Source organism: Jaculus jaculus, chromosome 14, assembly GCF_020740685.1.
Source record: "Jaculus jaculus isolate mJacJac1 chromosome 14, mJacJac1.mat.Y.cur, whole genome shotgun sequence".
NCBI lineage: Eukaryota > Metazoa > Chordata > Mammalia > Rodentia > Dipodidae > Jaculus > Jaculus jaculus.
The window spans coordinates 13,275,596-13,299,695 of NC_059115.1; the positions used below are offsets into that span (position 1 = coordinate 13,275,596).

General features: G+C 43.6%; 1 protein-coding gene across 1 annotated transcript in view; it reads right to left on the bottom strand.

Moving 5' to 3' along the window:
* Nlrp8 (NLR family pyrin domain containing 8) overlaps positions 1-17,233 on the bottom strand; it is a 31,521-nt gene extending 14,288 nt beyond the window's left edge. Inside the window, exons 1-4 of the mRNA XM_012952020.2 lie at positions 16,888-17,233; positions 13,164-13,238; positions 7,167-8,775; positions 6,563-6,733 (exon numbers count right to left, since the gene is read on the bottom strand). Of these exons, the coding sequence (XP_012807474.2) occupies positions 6,563-6,733; positions 7,167-8,775; positions 13,164-13,238; positions 16,888-17,233 (2,201 nt within the window). The remainder of the gene's footprint in view (positions 1-6,562; positions 6,734-7,166; positions 8,776-13,163; positions 13,239-16,887) is intronic.
* Between the last annotated feature and the right edge of the window lie 6,867 nt (positions 17,234-24,100).

The window sequence follows — 24,100 nt, forward strand, 5'->3', positions numbered from 1 at the left end:
TGGGCATGTGTGACCTTGTGCTTGCCTCACCTTTGTGCGTCTGGCTTATGTGGGATCTGGAGAGTCAAACATGGGTCCTAAGGCTTCACAGGCAAGTGTCTTAACCGCTGAGCCATCTCTCCAGCCCTCATTTTTTTCTTTCTTTTTTTTTTAAAATAAATATTTATTTGCAAAACCATAAGAAGAAAGGAGGGGGAAAGGGAGAGAGAGGAAAGAGGGTAAGAGAGAAAGAGAAAGAGAGAGAGAGAGGGAGAGAGAAAATGTTGGCCAGGATCTCTTGCTGCTGAAGATTCATGCACCACATTTTGCATCTGGCTTTATGTGGGTACTTAAGAATTGAACCTGGGCCAACAGGCTTTGCAGGCAAGTGCCTTTAACCACTGAGCCATCTCCCCCAGACCCTGAGGGAGACATTTTCTACAGTGGTGTTGCCACTAGTAAGCGGCATGTGCTGCTGTAAATGACCCTCACCTAATGCTCATGCAAGCAACCCTCATTAAGCTCAGAGGGACACCCCTCCCCCCACCCAACATAAAGACATGAAAGTAGAAAGGGACTAGCTAGGGACAAGAAGGGGCTCAGTGGGAGTGGAACAGGGACAGGAACCAACGAAGGTAATGGGGGGATTATGATCAAAATACATCCTATATATGTATAAACATTGTCAATAAGTAAGTTAAGAAAACATAAGAGTTGTGATAAAAAAAACCAGTCAGAATGAACAGCAAATTTGTATAAAGCACATGAGACCCTTTCTATGCACTGTAGAGCTCAGAACCAGGTTCTCCTCTGAGTTCAACCTTCTCTGTGGAAGGGCCTTACATAAGTCATTTCTCCCTGTAAGCTTTGGTTTTCCAGTTACAACAGAGGACCCTTGATGTCTGCTTATCAGAGTGCCTGTGTGAATTAAGTGATATAATCCTAGCAAAGCACTCAGAATCCTCCTTGTTATAGGGTAGATATTCAATACATGGGAGGTAATCACAGTAATTGCAACAGAAGAGAAAAACAGTTAGATACTGGCCAGGGGCCACATGAGGTTTGGTGATTAATTTCATGGAAGGGACCAGTGGTTCATGTGAATAATGATAAAGTTTCTGGACTGTAAAAGCCCCAGAGATTGGGCCAATGGGGTCATGGCTGACAGAACTGCCTGTGGAACTTCATGGTACAATTAAAAAAATTATTTTCATTTATGTATGGGGGAGGGAGAGAGGGAGAAGGGAGGAGAGAGATTGGGGGGGAGGGAGAGAGAGGGGGAGAGAGAGAGAGAGAGAGAGGGAAGGAGGGAGGGAGAGGGAGGGGGAGAGAGAGAGAGAGAGAGAGAGAGAGAGAGAGAGAGAGAGAGAGAAAGGGAGGGAGAATATGAATGTGCCAGGGCCTCTAGCCACTGAAAGTGAACTCCAGATGCATGAGCCACCATGAACATCTGGCTTACGTGGGTACTGGGGAATTGAAACTGGATCCTTAGGCTTTGCAGGCAAACACCTTAACTGCTATCACTTCAGCTCCAGTTTTTTTAAACTTTTTAAAATTGTATTTGACAGAGAAAGAGAGAGAGAGAGAGAGAGAGAGAGAGAGAGAGAGAGAGAGAGAGAGGGAGGGAGGGAGAGAGAGAGAGAGAGAGAGAGAGGGAGGGAGAGAGAGAGGTAGGCAGATAGGGAATGGGTGCACCCAGGGCCTTCAGCCACTGCAAATGAACTCCAGACACATGTGCCACCTTGTGCATCTGGCTTTTGTGGATTCTGGGGAATCAAAGCTGGATCCTTTGGCTTTGCAGGCAAGAGCCTTAACTGCTAAGCAATCTCTCCAGCCCTTCTCCCCAAGTTTTTTTTTTTGTGGTAAACTCCCATGTCGCCCAGCCTGGCGTCCCACTCATTATGCAGCTGAGGATGACTTTCTGCTCTGGATCTTCCTGCTTCCACCTTCTAAGTGCTGTGGGCACAGATGTGTGGCACCAAGCCTGGTTTGAGTGCAGTTTTAATCCAGAGCTCAATATCTGCCAGGTATTCAACTGTATGCCCTGGCTTCTCCATCTGTGGAATGGGGTACCTGCTTAGCGTGGTGTGAGCTTTCCTGTGTGTGTGCATGGTGTTGTGTGGTGCCCATATCTTGCCAATGGCACGGGAGTGAAGAAGGGGTGGCACCTGCACTCGCCTGTGTGGCCAGAGTGGAGCGGCAGGTGTTCCTCTCCATCACTCTTCCACCTGGTCTCATTTTGAGCTGGAGTCTCTTTACTGATTCTGGAGCTTGCTCTGAAAATTCTTGGGTCTCCGCTCGCCCAAGGGACTGGGGTTTCTACAGGGCCAGCTGCTGACATGGGATCTGGAGATTCAAACTCTGGCGGTCTCAGGGGCCCCCTCAGGCTCTCATGCTTGCACAGGAAGTGAACTTAAGCAGCAAAGCCATCTCCCCAGCCCTGGCTGTGTGTTTTATGAGTATGAGAAGCACTCAAGATGGCCTAACAGACGGTGGACACTGTAATAGTTTGCTGTTACTTAAAGAATGGAAAATCATGTTTCAGTGAAATTCTCACCCATTCCTGTGGATGTCTGTGTATGGATTTATCTAGGTGCAATAAAACAAGATGAAACGTGGGGTCAAGGCTATGTGTGTTTCCCCATCACAACAGCCTGGCAAGTTGTAATCATGAAGCTGTTTCATCCTCTCTCCTCCTCCCTGAAGAGCTCAGGCTTCCCATCTTAGCATCTTGGCTCTTAGGTACCTGATGGTGGTGGTGCATAAGAGGCATGGTGTGCTGATGGGGGTTGAGCTCTCGGCTGTTGGGGGTAGGGAGCACTTCCCAAGCTTACAGGTAGATGATCTCAGGCAAGGTACCTAGTTTCTCTGGTTCTTCCTTTGTTCAACACCTCATGAGGTGCTTACTTAGCACATGGCTCCAGCAAGGCATTGTTCACCCTGAGAGTAACATGTACTGGGTATATGTAGCACTTACTGTCTTAGGCACAATTCTGAGGACATTTCCCATGTGACTGTATTTAACATTCTCATCATTATGATCCCTTTGTGAGTGGACACATGGGTTCACACCAGGATAAGTTGGCAGAAACTCAATGATCGATTGTACAAAAAGCACAGTTGACATTCACAGATCCAGTGACTATTGAGATAGGAGTTGAGCTGGCTTCTGGATCTCCAGTGTGTGGTTTCACTCACCAAGAAACTCAGATTCAGGCTGGAGATAAGACTCAGTGGTTAAGAGCACTTCCTTGGCAAGCATGAGGGCCTAAGGGGGCCCTGAGACCACCAGAGTTCAAATCTCCAGATCCTATCTGGGTATGACTATGCACATCTGTAATCTCAGTCCTACAGGGGAGCAGAGACCCAGGAATCATTAGAGTCCTACAAGCTCCAAAGTCAGTAAAGACCAAGAAGGAGAGAGAGTACAAAACAAAGACCATGTAGGACACACACACACACAGCAGCTCAGACTTACTCTTTTCATACAGCAATGGTCACATCAGAGTTGAACATGGAGCCAGGTGTGGTTGCACACACCTTTAATCCCAGCACTCAGGAGGCAGAGGTAGGAGGATCACCATGAGTTCAATACCACCCTGAGACTACATAGTGAATTCCAGGTCAGCCTGGGCTAGAGTGAGATTCCACCTTGAAAAACCAAAACCAACCATACAAATAAGAGTTGAACATGGTTTATCCATCCACAAATGAATGGCTTAAAAAAATGTGGGGCCAAGGAGATGGCTCAGTGGGAAGCACTTGCTATGCAAGCTTGAGGATCAGATTTCAGATCCCCAACATCCATGTAAAAAGCTGGGTGCAGCTGTATATGACTATAATCTTAGTGATGAGGATGAGCAGACAGGAGGATCCCTAAGGCTCACTGGTTAGCCAATCTGGCCAAATTGGTGAGATTCAGGTTTAGTGACAGACCCTAAAAAATGAACATTTCCAATACATGCACATGCATGTACACACACACACACACACACACACACACATGTTGGAGGAGGAGAGTGGAAAACACACACGCACGCACGTACACATGATCATTCTTGTGCTTAGGTCTGAGAACTCAATATTCACTTACTTTTAGCAGTCTTGTAAGAACATCACAGAAAAGGGAGGAGAAAGAATGTTAAGAGCCTGAGGATGGGGCGGAGTGCTGTGGAGTGCTGTCTTCTGGATGTGACACAGCCCTTATACTCATGGGCACACAGCAGCTGTGGGTTTCTGCACAGTACCAAGCCCATAGACATTCCATCATGGATGGGGAAGATCCCATAAGACCTCATTCTTGCTTGAGGGGCTCTTGGCCACTAATGGTTGCTGGGTGAGGGGAAGCCATCCATGTTCTTCAGTGGCATAGCCACTGACACACTGCCCATACTTCAGGAAATAATGCTCCACCCGTGCTTATGCAACCATGAACCCTCTTAATTCAGTGTCATAAAAAACACATGAAAGTAGCAATGTGAATAGTTGGGAAAAAGGGGTTTAGTGGAACTTTGCACAGCAAAGGAAACTGTTAGTGGAGTGAACATAAAAATCCTATGGAATTGGAGAAAATGACCAGGCACACTTCAGACAGGGTACTGATATCCAGGATATATAAAGAATTGCAAAAATTAAACAACAACAACAACAATAAAAAAATCAGGACTACCAATCGAACAGATGGTCCCCACAAGAAGAAACACAAATGACCAAAAAGCATTTTTTTTAAAGTGTCCAACATCTTTAGCTGTTAGAGAAAGACAAATTAAAACTACTTGGGGATTCTATCTCACCCGAGCTAGAATGCCTATCATCAAGAACACAAATAACAATACATGGTGGTGAGGATGTGGGCTAAAGGAGAACCTTATTCATGGCTGGTGGCAGTGTAAATTGACGCAGCAATAATGGACATCAGTGTGGAGCATTCTCAACAAACAAAAATACAAAACACGAATAATATCTCAGTGGGGAAGGTGCTTGCTTGCAAAACCTGATGGCCTGGGTTTTGATTCCTCAGGACCCACATAAAGCCAGATGCTCAAAGTGGCGCATGCGTCCGGAATTTGTCTGCAGTGGCGAGAGGCCCTGGCCTACCCATTCTCTCTCTTTCCTTGCAAATATATAAAAATTTTAAAACCTAAAAATAGAACTACCATATAACCCAGCTATATGCCCAAAGGACTGCCCATCTACCATGGAGATACCTACCTGCACATCCCTATTTACTGCTCCTCTATCCACAACAGCAAGGAAATGGAACCAGTGTAGACGTTCATCAACAGATGAATGGATAAGGCTAAAGTAGCCCGTATACGCCATGGAATTTTATCTGGCCATATTGAAAAAGGAACCCATGAAGCCCTAGGAAAGTAATGCCTGCTGTTCTCTGCCTAAATGCCTATATTGTGCCTACCAAACTGCCCAGTAAGCACTTTTAAAGATGTTTATACTCACAAATTAAAGCTGCTCTCACTTTTGGTTAGAGAAGCTTTCTTCTCAGATGGCGCTGGCCACTGGGGTGACTCAAACCTCACCACAGTGCTGAGAAGAAGAGGAGAATGCTCAGCACTGAGCGTCTCTGTCAACCTTCCAAGTGACCCAGGTGTCTGTAGTCCCAACATGTCGACAGCATTAAGAGGCTTGCAAGAGGCAGTGACAAGAGAGACCCCATCTCAGGACAGAAGGGGAGGAGAAACATACTGAATTGTCCTCTGACACATGCACACCATTGCGTGTATGTGCATGTGCCCACACCCCTCCCATATATACATACACACATATACACACATGTAAGTCCACATATACAGGGCTGTGGAGATAGCTCAGTGGTTAAAAATGCTTGTTTGCAAAGACTGCTGGCCTGGGTTTGAATCCCCAGGACCCACAATAGAGCCAGATGCACAAGAGGTACATGTGCCTAGAATTCCTTTGGAATAGCAAGAGGCCTTGGTGTGCTCATATTCTCTCTCTCTCTCTCTCTGTCAAATACAGAAATGTATGTATGTGTGTATATATATATATATATATGTGTGTGTGTGTGTGTGTGTGTGTGTGTGTATGTATATATATACACATACACATACATACACATTACATATATACACACATATACATATATACACACATGTACACATACATGTGCACACACATATACATATACACACACATATACACACACACATATAAATATCGAAAAAACTTAAAAAAAATTAAAGAGCCCCCATAAATCACTAACAATAATGGTGGCATTATTATTACTATTATTATTATTTGTTTTTTCAAGGTAGGGTCTCACTCTAGCCCAGGCTGACCTGGAATTCACTATGTAGTCTCAGGCTGGCCCCGAATTCACAGTGATCCTCCTACTTCTGCCTCCCAAGTTCTGGTATTGAAAGAGTACACCACCACACCCAGCAGTGGCATTATTAAAAGAAATTGAGCATGTGTGCATCCTGGGACTCTAGTGTAAATGGAGAGGGACTAAAGATGGATGGATGGGAAGGCCTGTTTGTCTGCACGTCTTTGCGGCAGGACGTGGTCCTGGGGGCTGGGCTTCACGCGAGCCACGGTCGGTACTCACTATAACTTTTGCAGTCTGCATTCTGGATGTTGCAGGGCAGTAGAAAAGACTTTCATGAATGGAGGTTCCATGGCACTGTCGCTCACAATCAGGACTTCCAGATCTTTATTTGTCCCAAACACAGAGCAGATGCTTTGCCACCAGCAAAAAGACATGTCAGTCACTCTTATTCTATGTGAGAGGAAGACAAGAGGTAATCATTAGAGACTGAATGCAAGAAAAGCAGAGAGAAAGGTCAGGGCTGGTGTAAAAGACAGGAGTGGGCTGTAGAGATGAGTCAGTGGTTAAGGCTTTTGCCTGCAAATGCCTAATGACTCAGGTTCGATTCCCCAGTACCCACATAAATCCAGATGTACAAAGTAGCACATGCATCTGGAATTCATTTGTGGTGGCTGGCGCACCCATTTGATCTCCCCCCATTCTCTCTGTTTGCAAATAAATGAATATATTTTTAAAATAAAGAAGAATTGTGTAAACTAGAGTTGACAAAGATTCAGCGGTCCATAAACCTGGCCCTTAAAATAGGTCCCTAAATGTCTTGGAGACTATAGGCAAGGTCCTTGGATAGAACAAGATGTCATTCACTAGACAGATGACCACTCACCCAGTGGCAAGGAGGGTGTCTGTTGAGCCAGACCACCACTCCTGGAAGAATCTCTTTGAGAGAGTCAATGTCATTTCCTTCAGCTCTTGACAGTTCAGAAGGCAGAAAGCGGACGACTGAAAATCTTCGTAGTTCTGAAGTGTTAGAGCTGCTTTGCAGTAACTGGCTAGTGTCTGACTTGCAAAGGCCTCCTCCCGGATTTCACAGAGACAGTGCCACAACTGTGGTATCCCGCAACACGGAGAAGAGAGTTTATGTTCATGCATGCGGGTTGCGATTTTTAGCACTTTTATCTTGTTCCTCCAGGTCACCTTGCACTGGAAGGATCTCTCCAAGGTGAAAGCACACAGTGGGTTGAAAAGGCCAAACAAGAAGAGAGCCATATTAGCCAGATAGTTTTTGCTTCTTCCGGGCAGGAAGATGAGGGAACGGATATCTATATGGCTCAAAAAGTGGAAACTTCGGAGTCTCTGTGGGAAAGAGAGAATGTAAAGCAAGGCGGCAAAAAATTCCTGGAAAACAAAGAGGGTGAAGACGTAATGGTCTTCTGGACCTTCGAGCCTTTGAAAGATATGTGCTTGGAGGAAGGTGTGGACACTGGCCTCATCCATCATGACTTTCTCAAAGTCATCCTTACTAAACACCCACTTCATGTCCCACATGCCCTGGGCAGCTATACTGCATAATCGTTCTAGCTGTTCTTGGTCACTTGGGTTGGAAAAGTTCCTAGTTCTATCTGTGAGCAAGGTGGAGAGATACCAGATAAACACAGATGTCACGTTGGGACATGCCATTGAGAGATTCATGCTCCTCTTCATTTGTTCGTTCAGACAACAGCACACCAACCAGCATATCACAGGGACCTGGCACATGGAGAAGAGAATTGCATTTCTTATGGCAAAATCCAGGGCGATGTCACCCTGCCCTGTGTTCCTGAAGTACATCTTGAAATACTTGATCACTTCAGTCCTGTTAAACCCTGGGAGGGTAAGAAAAGAGGGGCACTGAAGATAGGGCTTAATCCTGATCCAGCTGATTGGCCTCACCATGAGCAGAAGCGTGGCCTCTGCAAGCATCCTTTTGCACATCAAGCTGTTCAGGAGAGTGGGCCCAGGCAATTTCTGGTCCCATTCTTCACTCAGATCATCTGGTCTTGGTCTTCTGAAGGGCTCAGCCGGGACTTCCTCGAAGTCATCAATCAGGAGTAGAAGCTGATCTGGATTGGACAAAATCTTTGACACGAGAGCCCGAGACTGAAGGCCCTTGAGCTCAAGCAAGTCGGCGAAGCTGTGCTCTTTGACCTGTTTCAGCTCTTGGTAGTGGAAGTAGAAAGCGAACCTGAACTTATGGGGGTAGAACTCATTTCGAGCCCATGACAGCATCACCCTTCTGGCTAGAGTTGTTTTGCCAATCCCGGGACTTCCCTCTATGACCACGGTCTTAGGCTGTCCACCCTGAGGTTTTCTGGGTAGAAACAGACATAACAAGAGCTCTTTGTGTTTGGGTATCTCTTGGTATAAGAAGTCAATTTGGTTTCCGGGCCAAACAGATTTGTTCCATACGGGGCAATTCTTTTCCATTACGTGCAGCTTGTATGTCTGCAATTCATCTGGAGTCATGAGACAAGAGAGACACGGGACACCATCAGATTTCGTGAGCACTGATAGAATATGAAACCATGGCTTAGTGATGGCTAAGTGGTAAAGGTGCTTGCCTGCAAAGCCTAAGGAAACAGGTTTGATTTCCCTAGTACCCATGTAAAGCCAGATGCACAAGGTGGCACATGCATCTGGAGTTCGTTCACAGTGGCTGGAGGCTCTGACACAGCCATTCTCTCTCTCTATTTGCCTCTCTCATAAATAGATAAATAAATAAGTGTCAGCCAAAAAGTCAATCCCAATCCATTTGCATACTTCCTAACCTTTCATGATAGCATTGCATTGTCCAAGAAGCTTTATGTGAAGGTCTGGGATGGAGTTTAGCGGCAGAGTGTTTACCTGGAATACACAAGGCCCTGGGTTTGATCTTCAGGGGGAGGAGGAGGAGAGAAGGAAGAACAAAGGAGAAGGAGGAAGAGAAGGAGGGGAAGGAGTAAAAGGAGGGAGAAGAGAAGAGGAGGATAAAGAGAACAGGAGAAGAGGAGAATAATAAGAAAAAGAAATAGAAGAAAGAGGAGGAGGAAAAGGTGAAGGAGGTGGAAGAAACAGCTGCAACCAAGACAGTAGGAATCAACTTTAAGTGCCTTCAAGAACAACGACTGCTCCTGAAAGGAGAATGTGAGAGACATGCGGCTAGCGAGAGGCGTCAGTGCTTCACATACATACATACATACATACATACATACATACATTTTTTTTTCCCTCTAGCTCAGGCTGACCTGAAATTCACTATGTAGTCTCAGGCTGGCCTCAGACTCATGGTGATCCTCCTACCTCTGCCTCCAGAGTGCTGGGATTAAAGGTGTGTGTCACCACACCCAGCAAGACTGGCCATATTTCATCTATCACTCAGTAAAATTGGGTTCTGGGGCTGGAGAGATGGCATTAGCAGTTGAAGGTGCTTTCCTGAAAAGCCTGATGCATTGCTTGTGTTAGATTCCCCAGTATCCATGTAAGCCAGATGCACAAAGTGGTATATGTATCTGGAGTTTGTTTGCAGGGGTAGGAGGCCCTGGCATACCCATTCTCTCTCTCTTCCTCCCTCCTTCCATTTCTTCCTCTCTGCTTGCAAAATAAATAAATTTAAAATTGGGTTCTGTTTGCATAGGTGGAATTCCCAGGTAGGTAGTTAATAGAGTCAGCCACAAACCTTCATCCCAATAATGTGATTGCCTCTTTTGTCCCTCCCATTAATCACAACCTCCACGAGGATGGGTGGGGTGACTAGTTTCTACTCTGTCCTTGGGTGACAGGCAGCAGGAAGCTTTCCAGATGTCTACGATCCACAGATTTAGTTTTATGACCTTCAGCAGGTCACAGATTCTCTAACCATCCACCCTTAAATTTAGAGTGGGATTGACTCCTCTGGCTCAGGATATTGGTAAAACTATCAGAAATCTAGGATTTTTTTTTTTTTTTTACCTATTATTATTTGAGAGAGGGAGAGAGAGAGAGGGAAAGAGAAAGAGGGAGAGAGAATGAAAATGAAACAGGGAGATTAGAGGTACAGCCAAGGTCTCTTGCTATTGCAAATGAACTCCAGATGCATGCATCACATTGTGCATCTAGTTTTACTTGGGAACTAGGGCATTAAACCCAGGATGGTAGGCTTTGCAAGCAAGTACCTTTAACCACTGAGCAATCTCGCTATCCCCTGTTATTTGTTTGCTTAACACTGCCATTCTGACTGGGATGAGATGGAATTTAATGTGTTTTTAATTAATTAATTTATTTATTTGAGAGTGACAGAGAAAGCAGCAGATAGAGAATGAGCACGCCAGGGCCTCCAGCCATTGCAAATGAACTCCAGATGCATGCACCCCCTTGTGCATGTGGCTTACGTGGGAACTGGGGAATTGAGCCTTGAACTGGAGTCCTTTGGCTTCACAGGCAAGCGCTTAACAGCTAAGCCATCTCTCTAGCCCTAATGTGTGTTTTTAAAATGTGGTACATTTATATGATCTAGTTTTATTTTGTCATAAAGAATGGAATTGTGCTTTTTTGCAGGAAAATGGATACAAGTGAAGATGATTATATTAAAAGAACTAAGTCAAGTTCAGAAGGACAAGTATCATGTGGTTTCACTTGTGGCTCCTAGATTTTAAAGGGAGACAAAGTCATGTTTGTATATGTAACATGAAAGTCGAAGTGAAACTGTTTAGGAATATAAAGGAGATGGGCAGAACAGGGCAAGGGAAGAGAATGCAGAGTGTAGAGATATGGGAAACATGTTCACAATACATTATAGACTTCTATGAAAATGTCTTTATGAAACCCAGCACTGTGTAAAATGAACATATCCCAAGATATTCCAATTAAAGGAGAAAGCAGGCTGGAGAGATGGTTTAGCAGTTAAAGAACTTGCCTGTGAAGCCTAAGAACCGAGGTTTGATTCCCTAGAACTTCACAAAGCCAGATGCACATGGTGGCACATGCTTCTGAAGTTCATCTGCAGTGGCTGGAGGCCCTGGTGCACTCATTCATTCTTTCTGTCTCCAATAAATAAATAGGTTAAAAATAAAAAGTATTTAATAAAAGAGATGGCTACTCTATGTAGGTGCTTCTCAATCATTTGCATTCTGGCAACAGCATTCCTTTTTTTTTTTTTTTTTTTTGGTGGGGTTGTGGGAAACTCCTCTCTACTCTCAATCCATGAACTGTACTGTGGCTAACTCCATCGCAAGTTATCCCATGGGTACAGGCAGATTTCCATATCAATGGGCTCTGCATCACATCATGAATTTAGCCATATACTACGAACGTATTTTAAAATAGACACCTCTACCAGACATAAATGTACTTTTCTTGTCATTCCATAGACACTTTAGAGTAATAATGATTTGTATATTGAACTTATGTTAGGTATTACAAATAAATTAGTGACTTCAAGTATATGGTAGGAAGTGGTAGTTTGAATTTATGTCCCCCAATAGACTCAAATGTTTTATTAAAGCTGTAACTTAGATTTCCAGCCACTTGGCTGGATGAGGTGTCACTGTGGGCAGATCTTGGGGTCCAACACTACGGTGTTAGTGGGGGCGGATCTGAATTCCAGCCTAAAGGCATGCAGAGTGCTTGAGCTCTGCTGGGCTTCTCCGAGTGGGCTTGCTTGTGGTGCTGCTGGGGGCCTTTTTCCTCTGCATGGATTTGGTAAAGAGGGTCAGCTCATTCTGCCATTATGGAATTCCCCTGAATTTGTAAGCCTGAAACAAATCCCTCCCTCCCATAAACTGTGTCTGGTTTGGAGGTTCTTCCCAGTAGCATGGAGCTGACCCTGACAATAAGTTCTGGTAGGTTATATGCAAATGCATCACTTTATATGCAAATGCATCACTTTATATGCAAATGCATCACTTTATATGCAAATGCATCATTTTATATGGGTCTTGAGCATCCATGAGTTTTAATATGTGAATGGGTTTTATTTATTTTAAAATCACTAGTGGTAGGGCCTGAACAAAGGAATTTTTTATTTTGTTTTTTTAATAACTTTATTTATTAGAGAGAGAGAATGGGTGCGCCAAGGCTTCCAGCCCCTGCAAACAAACTCCAGATGCATGCACCACCTTGTACATCTGGCTTATGTGGGCCCTAGGGAATTGAAACAAGGTCCTTTGGCTTTACAGGCAAGCACCTTAAATGCTAATTCATCTCTCCAGCCTGTGAATGGGGTTTTAAGACAAATTCCCGCAGGTAATATATGAGCTTGCCTTAAAGTCACTGGAGCATTTTATTGGCTAAGTGACCTTTGTTCATTCCTTGGACTCAGTTCTAGGAGCTTTTTCACAAAGTGCAAAACTAAGCATTTCTGGACTAGAAAGATGGCTCAGCAGCCAAAGGGACTTGCTTGACTTCTTGAGTTTGATTCTCCAGTTTCTAAGTAAAACCAGATGCACAACATGGCCAGTGCATCTGGAGTTGGTTTGCAGCATCAGGAGGCCCTGGCATACCCATTCTCTCTCTCAGATCAATCAATCAATCAATATTAACAAACAAGTATTCTTTTTCTTTTGGTGTTAGATGGACAGGCAACCTAGGCTCAAAGAGGCTTGAAGAAAAGATGGCTACTGTGCATTGAACCAATTGCTTAAAGCACAGTTCCACAGAAGACAGACTTGAAGAGGAGGGAAGTGACGTCTTGGTGATGTGGAGCTCCTGCTCCCGCTATGTTGGAGACTAGGCTTGCTATGGTCAGGTGAATCCATAAACCTTATCTCCAATTAAGGAATGACTAGGAGAAAAGACACTAACCACATTAACTTAGAGCTGACATGGCCAGACAAGCTCTCCCCTCAGCCCATACATATTTCTACCATCCTGCTTCAATGCTGGCACATACCATATTCTTCTTTCTCCAAACTCAGCTGTGTTTCTCTTGGATTAAAGACATCTGGTGCCAAGGTAGGTAGAATGCCTGGAATAGATGAGAAAGTTTTTAAAAAATGCTTTATTTATTTATAAAAGAGAGAAGTGGCGGGGGAGGCAGATAGAGCTAGCATTCCAGGGCCTCCAGCCACTGCAAACGAAGTCCAGACACATGTGTTACCTTGTGCATCTGGTTTAAGTGGGTACTGGGGACTCGAACCTGGGTTCTTTGGCTTTGTTGGCAAGGGTCTTAACTGCTAAGCCACCTGCCTCCCTACAGAGTATGATATATATATATATATATACAAAATCACACACACATACATATTATGTTTCTTAAGGTAGAGTTTTGCTCTAGCCCAGTCTGACATGGAGTTAATCTCAGGCTGGCCTCAAACTCACAGTGGTCCTTCTACTTCGATGATAAGAAAGCTTTGTCCCATTGGAATAAACTTGCATAGCAGGGAGAACAGCCTGTGGGTAAGAGGTCTTTTTAGGATAGCAATGGTCCCTACAGTTTAACAGTCTTATTTGTTCCCCCCACAACCTCAGTTTAGGAAAAAAGAAAACTACCTAGACCTCCATCATAATAATTTTAAGGAAATGAGAAAATGGAAGCATTTCCTGATAGTCTGAGAAAAGTATTCAGTAACGTATCTTAACTGTGTAGGCTGGCCAAGAACTGAAGAAAAATATATACAAGGTGCTGGGGCCAACATCCAGCCAGACACAGTTTAGAAAAGGAACAGGTTTATTTCCAGCTTCTAGTTCCAGGGGAAGTTTCATCAGTCGTGGAAGAAGCTGGCTCCCTTTCATAAATCCAAGGGGAGAGAGAAGCAAACCCTGAAAACAAGAAAGCATGAACCCCAGAGTTCAGAACTGCTCTCTTCACACCTTTGGGCTGGAATTCAGACCTGCTCCCAGTGACCGCCCCTCCCCTTTCCCACTCCCCCCACCCCAGCAGGAATCTACCTGCTAGGGGCCGAAGTCGTAAACTTAATTTTAATAAAACACCAGAGTCTGTGGGGCCCAACATTTACATTCAAATGATCACAAGTCTCTTATGTAAAATACTTGGGGGCAAAAATGTTTCTGATTTTGGATTTAGTTTCCAGAGGTGTGGATATTTTCATATACATAATGAGATACTGAGGATGGGACCACAACATAAATGTAAAATTCATTATATTTCTTAGGCACTTGTATATACTATGTATATCACATGTGGAATTTCCGTTGTGGAATTGTTTTGCTAAAATATCTCATATTGTGAAGTACTTCATCTTATGGATTTTTAATTTTTTTTTTTTACAAATTTTTTAGAGAGAACAAGAATGAGAGAATTGGTGGGACAGGGCCCCAGCCCCTGAAGTTGAACTCCAGATGCTCATGCCACCTAGTGGTCATGTGAGACCTTGCACTTGCCTCACCTTTGTATGTCTGGCTAATGTGTGATCTGGAGAGTTGAACATGGGCCCTTAGGCTTTGCTAGCAAGCAACTTAACCACTAAGCTATCTCTTTAGCCCCATCTTATGGATTTTTGTGCTTGTTTTTGGTTTTTCAAGGTAGGGTCTCACTCTAGCTCAGGCTGACCTGAAATTCACTATGTAGCCTCAGGGTGGCCTCGAACTCATGGTGATCCTCCTACCTCTGCCTCCTGAGTGCTGGCACCACACCCGGTTTATCATGGATTTTTAAGATTAGGATGCTCAACTTATATATTTGTACACACCCATGCACATGTACATATGTATATGTGCAACAGGATACCTTTGTATCTATGTACTTGTATGTATCTGTATACATACACACGTATATGCTGTATATATGTAGGGAACTATATATTCATAGACTGGAAAGGATTTTTTGTATAGGATGAACACTTCATGTACTACCTCACTTGACCTTAGCTGGGAACTCAGTTTGCTGCTCTTCTCCATTCTACAAATGACCTCAAAATCCTTGTGAGCATCAGCTTTGGGGCTAATAGGCCCATCTATCAATACAGAGCTCATGAATAACATGGGGCAACTGGGTCTGATCTTATCTTAACTATGTATGTGGGTACATATGTATGTATATGTGTATGTATGTGTATATGTATTTATACACATTCTTACTGATTCTTCCCCATTCTAACTGAAAAGAAATCTGACCACTTGTAGCACCAGGTATTTGGGGAACTGGGCTCAAATCTCATAATGTGTAGATGATCTATCCATTTTTTTTCTTTTAGCAGTCAAGTTTGGCTCTCTGTATATTGAAAATATATTGTGGGAAGAACAGTTTAAGACAACAGTGTCTACCAATAGGATTGGCCACTTTATCATTGTGAAGTTGCTTCGTTTTAACTTTTATTCATTTATTTATTTATTTTTTTAGGTACGGTCTCACTCTAACCTAGGCTGACCTGGAATTCACTATGTAGTCTCAGGGTGGCCTCAGACTCATGCCGACTCTCCTACCTCGGCCTCCCAAGAGCTGAGATTAAAGGTGTGCGCCACCACACCCAGCACTTCTTCTTATCTTTTAATATACTTGCCTTAAATATCGCACTGCTGATATCAACATACCTGTACTATCTTTATTGATTTAGAGCTTCATGGTGTAGTTACATGCTGTATAGCATTTCAGTCATTGATGGAGAATGGTGAACCCATAATATATCACTTGGCTTGTACAAATACAGCCCATGTATATGCAAAGGTGAACTTGATGAATGATGCATTTCTCAGAATTTATCAAGTAACACATGACTGCATAGATTCCATCCTCCGTTTTACCTTCTACTTTTCTATCTTTCTTTTAAACTTATTTATTTGAGAGAAAGAGACAGAAAGAGAGAGAGAAAGGGAGAGAGACAGAGCCCACATGAGTGAGTGCCAGGGCCTTCAGCCACTGCAAACAAACTCCAGACACATGTGCCACCTTGTGCATCTGGCTTACGTGGGTCCTGGGGAATCAAACCTGAATCCTTTAGCTTTGCAGGCAAGTGCTTTAACCTTTAAGCCATCTCTCCAGCCTTGTGTCTTACTTTTTATTGAGACAGGCTCTCATGTTGTCCTGGCTGGCTGCAAACTCACTATGTAACTGAGGATGACCATGAGCTTCTGAGATTCATGCCTCCACCTCCCGAGTGCCCAGGTTACAGATGTGGGCCATCATGTCCAGTATATGCAGTGCTGGGGATCCAACCCAGGGCCCAGGGTACACTAGGTAAACACCCTCTACCAACTGAGCTACATCTCCAGCTTATTTCTCTTTATTTAACAATTATATATTACAATCAGTATCCCATTATGTTTAGAAATTATAGTATAACATACTTCACCCTTGACAGTTAGATCTATTATCTTACTTTACTCTTTGCTTTTCTGTATTTTTTTTTTTTTTTTATGAGAGAGACAGAATTGGCATGCCAGGGTCTCTAGCCACTGAAATTGAACTCCAGATATGTGTGCCAGCTTGTGGGCATGTGCAACCTTGTGTGCTTGTATCACCTGTGTGTCTGGCTTATGTGGGGCCTGGAGAGCTGAAAATGGGTTCCTAGGCTTTGCAGGAAAGCGCCTTAACCACTAAATCATCTCTCCAGTCCTTCTTTATTCTTAAAGTTCAGTTGAACACTAAGCTACGTGGTGGCCAAGATCTAGATCACTAGTCCCAACCCTCCCCACCTGTGTACCTGTCTGTCACTTACTGTTTAGCTCTTGTTGTACCAGGGAGCACATCGTTTCCTGGTTCATCTTCTGAAAGATGTCAAGAGTCACATCCCAAGCTAGCCGTCCGGGGAAGTGCTGTGTTAGGAGGTGAACCACTTCTGCCCAGCTGTATCTCTTCATCTGGTCCCAGGTGATGTGGCCAGAGCCAGGTAGGAGTTGCTCATCCATTAACAACTGCTTGAACGTTTGTAGCTCTGCCTTGCTGAGCTGAGCCATGAACAGCATGACCCCATTATAACAAGAGGAGAGAGGTGAGCAGCTGGTTCTCTGGGACTGGAGTAAAGAAGAGTCTTCGGAGGAGGGCGAGCGGGCCGCGCACCTCATCTTTACACAAGGCGAGGAGCACCTCAGCGTCAGTCACAAAGACTGCTGAACAGGAGAAAAACAAGACGAGCCTGTGAAGACACAGAAGAAGAACATGATGGAAACCAGTACGGAGACTCCTCAAAAAATTAAAAACAGAACTTCCATATGATCCAGCCATTCCACTTCCTTACAGGTGTGCATGCAGAAGAATCAAAGTCGGTTTACTACAGAGATACCTGCATAGTTGTCTTTATTGTAGCAGTATTTAAAATAGCCAAATTATGAAATCATTCCAGGTGTCTATCAACAAATATATATGCACATATATACATATATATGTACATATACATACATATATATGCATGCATGTATATATTATATATACATTATATACATACACATAGTGGAGTTTTATTCAGTCACAAAAAAGAATGTAATCATGGAGGGCTGGAAAGATGGCTCCGTGGGTAAGGCACTTGCCTGCAAAGCCTAAAAGCCAAGGTTCGATTCCCCAGTACCCATGTAAAGCCAGATGCACAAAGTGGAGCATGTGTCTGGAGTTTGTTTGCAGCAGGCGGAGGCACTGGTGAACCCATTCTCTCTGCCTCCCCCCCCTTGCAAATAAATAAATAAAATATTAAAAAATAAAAATAAGGATAAAATCACACAATTTTCTGGAAAATAGATGGAACTAGAAATTATCATGTTACGTGACATAATCTAGACTCAGAGAGGCAAGTTTTCTATCGTGTAGAAGCTAGGATGAAAAAGGGTATGAAAGTTAAAGGGGAACCTTAGGGCTATAGAAAAGGAATGGAAAATGTGGAGGACAGGGATAAGAGAGCAGCATGTGTGTGTGTGAATATGTTCAAAGTATGTTACATGCATATATGAAGATTTCATAATCAGATCTCTTACTTTGTAGGGCTAATCTATGTTAATAAAAAAAGAAGCCAGGCATGGTGGCCCATGTCTTTAATCCCAGCCATACGGGAGGCTGAGATAGGAGGATTGCCATGAGTTCAAGGCCACCCTAGAACTGTATAGTGAATTCCAGGTCAATCTGGGCAACAGTGAGACCTTACTTCAAAAACCAAAAAGCAAAGAAAACAAAAACCTTACCCAAGAAGGCAGATTCATTTAATCCATATTTGGTAGAATACAGTGTGTCAGATACTGTTTTGACTGTTCTTTCACTCAGATTCTCTGTTCCTTAGGACCTGATGATGCTTGAGGTTACCTTCCCTTCCCTTTCCCCTCTCCCCCTCCCCTTCCCCCTCTTCCCCTCCCTCTCTCCTCTTCTTCCCTTCCCTTTCCTCTCTTCTCTTCCCTCTCTTCCCCTTCCCCCACTCCCCCTATCAAATAAATAAATAAAATATTTTTGAAAATCTACTGTGGTGGTGGCTCCTTTAATCCTAGCACTCAGGAGGCTGAGGTAGGAGGATGGCTATGAATTCAAGGCCAGCTTGGGCTAGAGTGAGAACTTGCCTCAAAAAGTATAATCTAAGGCCCACCCATGAGAAAAAACATGTCATAGTTGTCTGAGACTAATTTAATTTACTCAAGAGGATTATGTTCAGTTGCATCCATGGCTAAAAAAAAAATCTCATTGTGTATTTATACCACATTTTCCTTCCATTCCTCCTCTGATGGACACCTAAGGTTGGTCAATTTAGTTATTGGAATACTATCAAGATAAACATTGTTGTGATTTTTAAAATCTCTTTTGAAAATTTATTTGTAAGCAAAGAGAGAGAGAGAATGGGCCAGCCAGGGCTTCCAGCCACTGCAAACGAACTCCAGATGTGTGCACCACTTTGTGCATCTGGCTTACATGGGTCCTAAGGAATCAAGCCCTGGTTTTGCAGGAAGCCACTGAGTCATCTCTGCAGCCCCTGATGTGATAGTTTTAGAAATCATCTCCAAGGAAGCCCACTGGCAACACAAATGTGCCTTCTGTTCCTGAGGATTTATTTTTTTCTAGATATCACATATAAATGGAAGCAGAATGCATGGAACTTGCTGATGGCTTGTGTGTGGGGCCAGTAAAAAGGATCAGTAAAGGATGACAACAGGGATTGTTTAGCCTAAGAAAATAAAAGACTTACTTGAAATTAGTTGAAATGGAAGACCAGGATAACCCTATGCTTTTGTGGAGGCTAAAAAAAAAAAAAAAAAAAAAAAAAAATCAGGGGTATTTAAAAGGACTATTATTTTAAAATTTTATTTATTTATTTGAGAGAGAGAGAGAGAGAATGAGAATGAGAATAGAGAGAAAATAGGCACCCCAGGGCCTCAAGCCACTACAAAACAAACAAACAAAACCCTCCAGACTCCTATGTCCCACGTGCATCTGGCTTAGGTGGGTTCTGGGGAATTGAACCTGGGTCCTTGGGCTACACAGACAAGCACCTGATCAGCTAAGCCATCTCTCCAGCCCTATTTTTTTTAAATAAATATTTTCTTTTATTTATTTGAGAGAGAGAAAGAGGCAGATAGAAAGAGAATGGGCGAGCCAGGGCCTTCAGCCCCTGCAACTGAACTCCAGACACATGCGGCACCTTGTGCATCTGGCTTATGTGGATCCTGGGGAATTGAACCTGGGTCCTTTGGCTTTGCAGGCAAGTGACTTAACCGCTAAGCCATCTTCCCAGCCCTACTATTCTTTATCTAAGTAGGGATGTCAAACAGGAAGTTGGAATTCAAGAGGGGAGTTGAGAGCTGTGTCTTGACATAGAAGTGGTGTTAAGATCCAGGGGTTTTAGTGGGATCTTGGAGAGGCTTAGGAGAAAGTGGAAAGGGGTTCAAGGATGGAGTCTGGACACCTCAATATTGGGTAGTCTGCTAGAGGAACCAGCAGTGGGGTGGGATGGAAACTAAGTGAAGGAGAGGACCTGGAAATCAAGAAAATAAAAATGCTAGATTGTGAGGGACTGGAAGCCAGGGTTTGACACTATGAGGAAGGGAAGACCTTGTCAAGAGCCAATTTAGTGCAGCAGAGAGAACAAAAAGTCTTGAAGAGCAAGGTGGTAGGCCTGCAAGCTAAAGGACCCAGGTTCGATTCCCCAGGACCCACGTAAGCTTGTCCGTAGTAGCTGAAGGCCCTGGTACACCCACTCTCTTTCTCTCTTTGCCTCTTTTTTTTTCAAATGTAAGTAAAAGTAAAATATATGTGAAAAAGGGGGTGCTGGAGAGATGGCTTAGTGATTAAGGCACTGGCCTACAAAGCCAAAGGATCCCAGTTCAACTCTCCAGGACCCACGTAAGCCAGATGCACAAGGGTGTGCATGCATCTGGAGTTCATTTGCAGTGGCTGGAGACCCTGGAGTGCCCTTTCTTTCTTTCTTTCTCTCTCTCTCTCTCTCTCTCTCTCTCTCTCTCTCTCTCTCTCTCTCTCTCCCCCCCCCCCCCGCTCTTTCTCACAAATAAATAAATAAGATATATTAAAAAGAGAATATATATATATATGAAAAGGGAGGCATAGGGGTTGGGGAGATGGTTTAATGATTGCAAAGCAGGATTCAATTCCTCAACCACCCATGTGAAGCCAGACAGGCATTTGTTTGCAGTGGCAAGAGACCTTGGCACGCGCGCGTGTGCACACACACACACACACATGTACACATACACACGTATGAAAATAGTTATTCTTTCATATTTTTTTTTTCTTTTTTGAGACAGATTCTCACTCTAGCCTAGGAAGTCCTGGAAGGCTGGCTTCAAATACTGTCTCAGTTTCCTGAGTGCTGGGATTACAGGGATGAGCCACAGTCATCATGAAGAGAAACCCTATCCCCACTGAATAGTATTCCTCATTGCCCATTTCCAATTCCCTGGCTCCTGGTTATCTCTATTCTGCCTTTGGCCTTTGATTTTTTTCCTATTCTAGTTGCCTTAGGTAAGAGGGAACATGGTATTTGCCCTCGAATCTGTCTGATTGCATTTATCACTTCAGTTTAAAAAAAAATTTATTTATTTGAGAGAGAGTGAGATAGAGTGTGAGAGATAAAGAAGCAAATAGAGACAGAATGGGGATGTCAGGGCCTCCAGCCACTGCAAATGGACTCCAGACTCAATCGATAAAGGCGCTTGCTTACAAAGCCTGCTGACCTGGTTTCATTTCTGAATACCCATGTAAAGCTAGATAAGCCTTTATGTGCAGTGGCAAGAGACCCTGGAGTGCCCGTACACACATACACGTGCAATTCACATCCATATACTAACGCTACTCTCACTTTTGGTTAGAGAAGCTTCTCTTTTCAGATGGCAGGGACCTTGGAAAGACTCAGAAGGCACTATGGTGCTGAGAAGACGTGACAGAGGAGTGCTCAGTACTGATGCATCCCTATCACACCTTCCAAGGCTCAGGGTCCATTGTGGAAGAGGTGGTGGAAAGAATGTAAGAGCCAAAGGAAGGGTAGGACTCCTTACAGTGTGCTCCTCCAGACACAAACTGGCCTGGATATCCATGACCTCACAGTGCCTGACACCACCTACACAAGACCATCGTAAGAGGAGGAAAAGATCATGACATCAAAATAAAAGAGAGACTGATTGAGATGCAGAGGGGATATGATTGAGAATGGAATTTCAAAGTGGAAAGTGGGGGGAGGGAGGGAATTACCATGGGATATTGTTTATAATTATGGAAGTTGTCAATACAAAAATAAAAAAATTTAAAATGGAATATTTTTCCATTACATGTACATACCATGATTTATTTAAGTATGAATGCATTCTTGCAGGCTGCTTTTGGACCATTCTAAATAATGCTCCTATGACCATTGGCGTGCACACATCTGAGTCCCACTTTCCATCCCGTTGGGCATATACTAGGAAGTGGAATTGTTGCGTAATGTAGTAGTGACGTATTCAACATTTTGTGAAACCACTAACGTGTTTTCCATTCATCTTCCTATGAAGAAAGCACTCAGTTTTCATTCCATTTCATTTTTTTTGGTTTTTCTAGATAGGATCTCGCTCTAGCCCAGGCTGATCTGGGATTCTCTCTGTAGTCTAGGGCGGCCTCTAGAGTGCTGGGAATAAAGGTGTGTGCCACCATGCCTGGCTTCAGTTTTCATTTTAAAACAGTGGCACAGCCATTCCTCTAGCCACCTATCAATAACTCTAGATTCTCCAGATGAGAGAAAACGTGAGATATTGGTGTTTCTGAGTCAGGGTTATTTCACTTAACATACATTTCTTTTTTAAACTTCCACAGCAACATCTGACTAGCAGAAACCATAATTATGGCTAATACTCACAGGCTGAGCCTCAGGAGAGAATAGAGGTTCACCTCGACAGAGAAGAAACACATGCAGTCAATGCTGAAGTTCTGTTTTTTAAAATAGCAAGCATCTGAAGTGGGTAAATGTTTTCAAAGCTAAGAAAGCTTTTACTTCTGTCTGGTTCACTGATAAATTATATGGACTCTAGGGTGGTCAAGATTTTAAGTGTTTCATAACACTTCTATCCCATTGACATCATTTTATTTTTAATTCATTAATTATATGTGGTGCTAGGGATTGAATCCAGCACTTTGCGCATGATAGGCAAGCTTGCTACCAACTAAGCCATGACTTCAGTTCTAATCCTTTATGCTACAAAGAATAATATTAAAAAACCTTTTAGCTGGGCGTGGTGGCGCATGCCTTTAATCCCAGCACTCAGGAGGCAGAGGTAGGAGGACTGCCATGAGTTTGAGGCCACCCTGAGACTCCAGAGTGATTTCCAGGTCAGCCTGAGCTAGAGTGAGACCCTACCTCGAAAAAGCAAAAAACAAACAAACAAATAAAAAAATAACAACCAAATAAATTAATATAATATAATATAATATAATATAATATAATATAATATAATCTGGCGTCTATTTATCATCTGTCTATGTAATCCATATCGATTGGTCTAACCATCCATCTAGCCATCTATTAATATATCTAGATTCTTCAGATGAGAGAAAATGTGCAATATTTGTGTTTCTGACTCAGGGTTATTTCACTTAACACATACATGTATATATTTTAACTTCCACAGCAGCATCTGACTAGCAGAAATCATAGAGTCATGGCTAATGCCCATGGGCTGAGCCTCAGGGCAGAGGAGAGGTTCACCTCTACAGAGAAGAAACAGGGAGGTGGTGTCCAAGCCAGCATTTCTTTTTTATAAAAACCAATTTATCTGCAAGCAGAGAGAGAGAGAGACGGGGGGTGGGTGGGGGAGGGAATAGGAGAGGAGATGGGCACACCAGGGCTTTTGCCACTGCAAAGGAACTCCACATGCAGGTGCCACTTTGCAGCGCTTTAGGTGGGTACTGGGGAATCAAACCCAGGCCATCAGTCTTTGCAGGCGAGCACCTTGAACCACTGAGCAACCTCTCCAGCCCAAGCCAGCATTTCGTAATCCTTCTGCCTCCTACTTTATTTCCTCATCTCGTCTACAGCTATTTTAATTTTTCTGACCACAGTCTGCCCATGATTAACCTGGACCTCCGAATACCAAAGAAGACAAGATCTCTTTTAGGTCTTAGGAGCTTTTGCCTGTCTCTTGGCTCTCAATATCTCTCAGAACTGGAAGGAAACTAAAGAATTTAGGACACTGTATCGGAGGAGCTTTGAGAGGCCAAGAAGGATTTTTTTTTTTATATTTTTTTTTTATTTGAGAGTGACAGACACAGAGAGAAAGACAGATAGAGGGAGGGAGAGAGAATGGGCGCGCCAGGGCTTTCCAGCCTCTGCAAACGAACTCCAGACGCGTGCGCCCCCTTGTGCATCTGGCTAACGTGGGACCTGGGGAACCGAGCCTCGAACCGGGGTCCTTAGGCTTCACAGGCAAGCGCTTAACCGCTAAGCCATCTCTCCAGCCCCCAAGAAGGATTTTTAATACACG